At 38.4% G+C, this 2,500-nt stretch overlaps 1 protein-coding gene across 1 annotated transcript in view; it reads left to right on the forward strand.

Moving 5' to 3' along the window:
* LOC138009453 (E3 ubiquitin-protein ligase rnf213-alpha-like) overlaps positions 1–2,500 on the forward strand; it is a 107,450-nt gene that overhangs the window by 88,370 nt on the left and 16,580 nt on the right. Inside the window, exons 69-70 of the mRNA XM_068856474.1 lie at positions 399–504; positions 2,316–2,353. Coding sequence (XP_068712575.1) covers positions 399–504; positions 2,316–2,353 — 144 coding nt within the window. The remainder of the gene's footprint in view (positions 1–398; positions 505–2,315; positions 2,354–2,500) is intronic.

The following is a 2,500-nucleotide window of genomic DNA, read 5'->3' on the forward strand; positions in this document are numbered from 1 at the left end:
TTTATTTATTTATTTATTTATTTATATTTTTATAGATTGCTTAACTTGACTTAACAGTTATTTTGATTGTCCATTGTGTTCGGCGAAAAGTGACCTACGCTATTGATTGACTCGTCGACTTGCAGTAAATCCAATTTTTTAAGCAAAGAAGACGATAGCAAAAGCAAATTACACCCATAAAGTGCCACATGATGACAGCAAAAACGAAAACAGTCAGTGAGTGTTATTTGAAGAGAAAGCAAGATCATACATTTGGACTCTAATCTAGAAATAATGTGATAATTGGCCATGCGAGTAAAAAAAAAACATTTTTTGGTGCTTTTCCTGTCTTAGCAGGCATGAAATTAGCTGAAAAAGAAAAAAATCCACCTTTAGTGATAAATTGTTTTTGTATACAGAATTCATACCTTCCAACTATGCCCGATGATAGTTTTCTGGACTGCATCAAGGTTATCGCTGAGGTAATAGCAAGAAATGGAGAGCAGAGGCCTGGAGAGTGGTACGGTAAGTGTTTACTAGGCTACCCTGTGCAATTCTGTGACTCAAATTTCCAACCCATTCTGTACCTTGAATTAACGATTATCGTTAATTCTTAATTTGCTCTGAATTTACTATTATCGTCCGTTTAGAAGACTGAAAGGTTGATATGGATTATGGGAAATGGCCATATATTTTTTAAAAGACAACCCAAGTGTATGGAAGTAGGACTCGAACCTGGGAATGTTCATTATTAACCCGTCACCTAACCACTTGACCACCGCACCGCTAGCTAACCCTAACCCTAAACACTATTTGATAATGCTGTGTTATCAAACGACAACAAACAATATTACAAACTGCAAAGGTCGCTTTCCAAACTTCACGACAAAGCTGAGCATTTTAAATCCAAGCTAAGGCTTAAATTATTAATCTAGCCTAGGCCTAATATTTTTTCAGCAGCGATATTCTATGGCAGACTTAAAAAAATGTTCTTTTGAAAACGCGATGTATTGATCTTCAGTGGTGAAGCGGAAAGAAGCGGTTCCTAAGGAGTAGAAGCTCCAGGCTCGAATCCAATCCACGGATATGATTTTTTTTTATTTCCTTATTTTCTCTGCTACCGCAAGTTCTGGGACATAGTGTCCTAAATTAACGATAATAGTAAATTGAAAGCAAATTAAGAATTAACGATAATCGTTAATTTAGAAAAGAGAATGATGTTGAAGTTTCTGGGCGATTTCAATTGTTTATAGAAGTACAAAACCCAAGGTCTCTGACCAATTACATAGAGAGGGCACTGGGGGTGATTATGTACCATACTTCTCTCCAAAATAAGTACCAGGCTCTTTTTAACTTGGCAAAAGTGAGATACAAACGAAGAATTAAGTGACGAGACGTGTTCGTTTAGAGAGAGCAGAAAATTGAAGAAGTTTTACCGGACAATTCTAGACTTCATTCAGACTTAAGTAAGTCCGTTTAGGCAAGTTTTAGACTTCAAAGGTGTGAGCTCTTGACCAAAGAAGGGGACAGTTACACCAGGCATCTTAGATAAGAGCTGTGTCACAGCAAACAGCAACAGCTTGGTCATATATCAGGATTAAATAATAGATGAACAGCATCACTCAGCCAAACGCAGGCCGCTTGTATCTACGTCAGCTAGGCGTAAAGATGAATCCAAATCCTTTGTCGAGAAAAAAGACATCAAGGTGGCGTAGAGGTTTTCTTTTTTCCAGTCAATTATTGTGAAGATCAGTACAATCGAGTGCTGAGGTTTCTAACGCGCGGTGATCCGTTGAAAAAGGATGCCTTAGGATCTCCTAGAGGTTTTGGGATCAAGTGAACAAAGAAAAAATACCGTGGGGAACAAAAGAATATGTATCTGCTTCAGGAAACGCCGGAACAACAAGTTGTTGATGATAGAGGAAATTGGTAAGCGTATATGTTAATGGCGAACACGTAAGGAAAAAGTGTGAGAACATGGGAACACAGGGAAATTTTGGAAGGGTGCAAAGCCCCCCTGGGAGACCCTCATAACTAAGTGAAAGGCCTGGACTGTTACTGGAGATATTCAATAACGTATATTATTCGTCGTTTCTCGCACGCTAACCCGAATATGATGATCAAAGCGCGACACGTAGAGGAATTATTTTACGCTCATGTGCCACAACTCTTTGATTTTGGAAGCTGATTGATATCGTGCATGGAGGACGTTAATTAGCAATTCATATTACCCGTAATCTGGACCACCTGTGAAGGGGGGAAAATACAAAAATAACTCGTAACGTTCGTTTCATTACAAATCAAGAATATTTCAAAGTTTTGTTTAATATTTTCAGAATGTGGCAATTGCAAGCACCCGTACTTCATTGGTGAGGTAAGGATTTTTTCTTTGAGGTATTCTTCAGTTTAGTGAACAAAACCCCACTTGATTTTAGGCCCATCTACATAACAGAAACATCCGGTACGGACTCATCGGGAGAGGAGAGATTGCTACAGACCCCTCTTTTTTTTTTCCTATGTC

Source organism: Montipora foliosa, chromosome 7 (genome assembly GCF_036669935.1).
Source record: "Montipora foliosa isolate CH-2021 chromosome 7, ASM3666993v2, whole genome shotgun sequence".
Lineage (NCBI taxonomy): Eukaryota > Metazoa > Cnidaria > Anthozoa > Scleractinia > Acroporidae > Montipora > Montipora foliosa.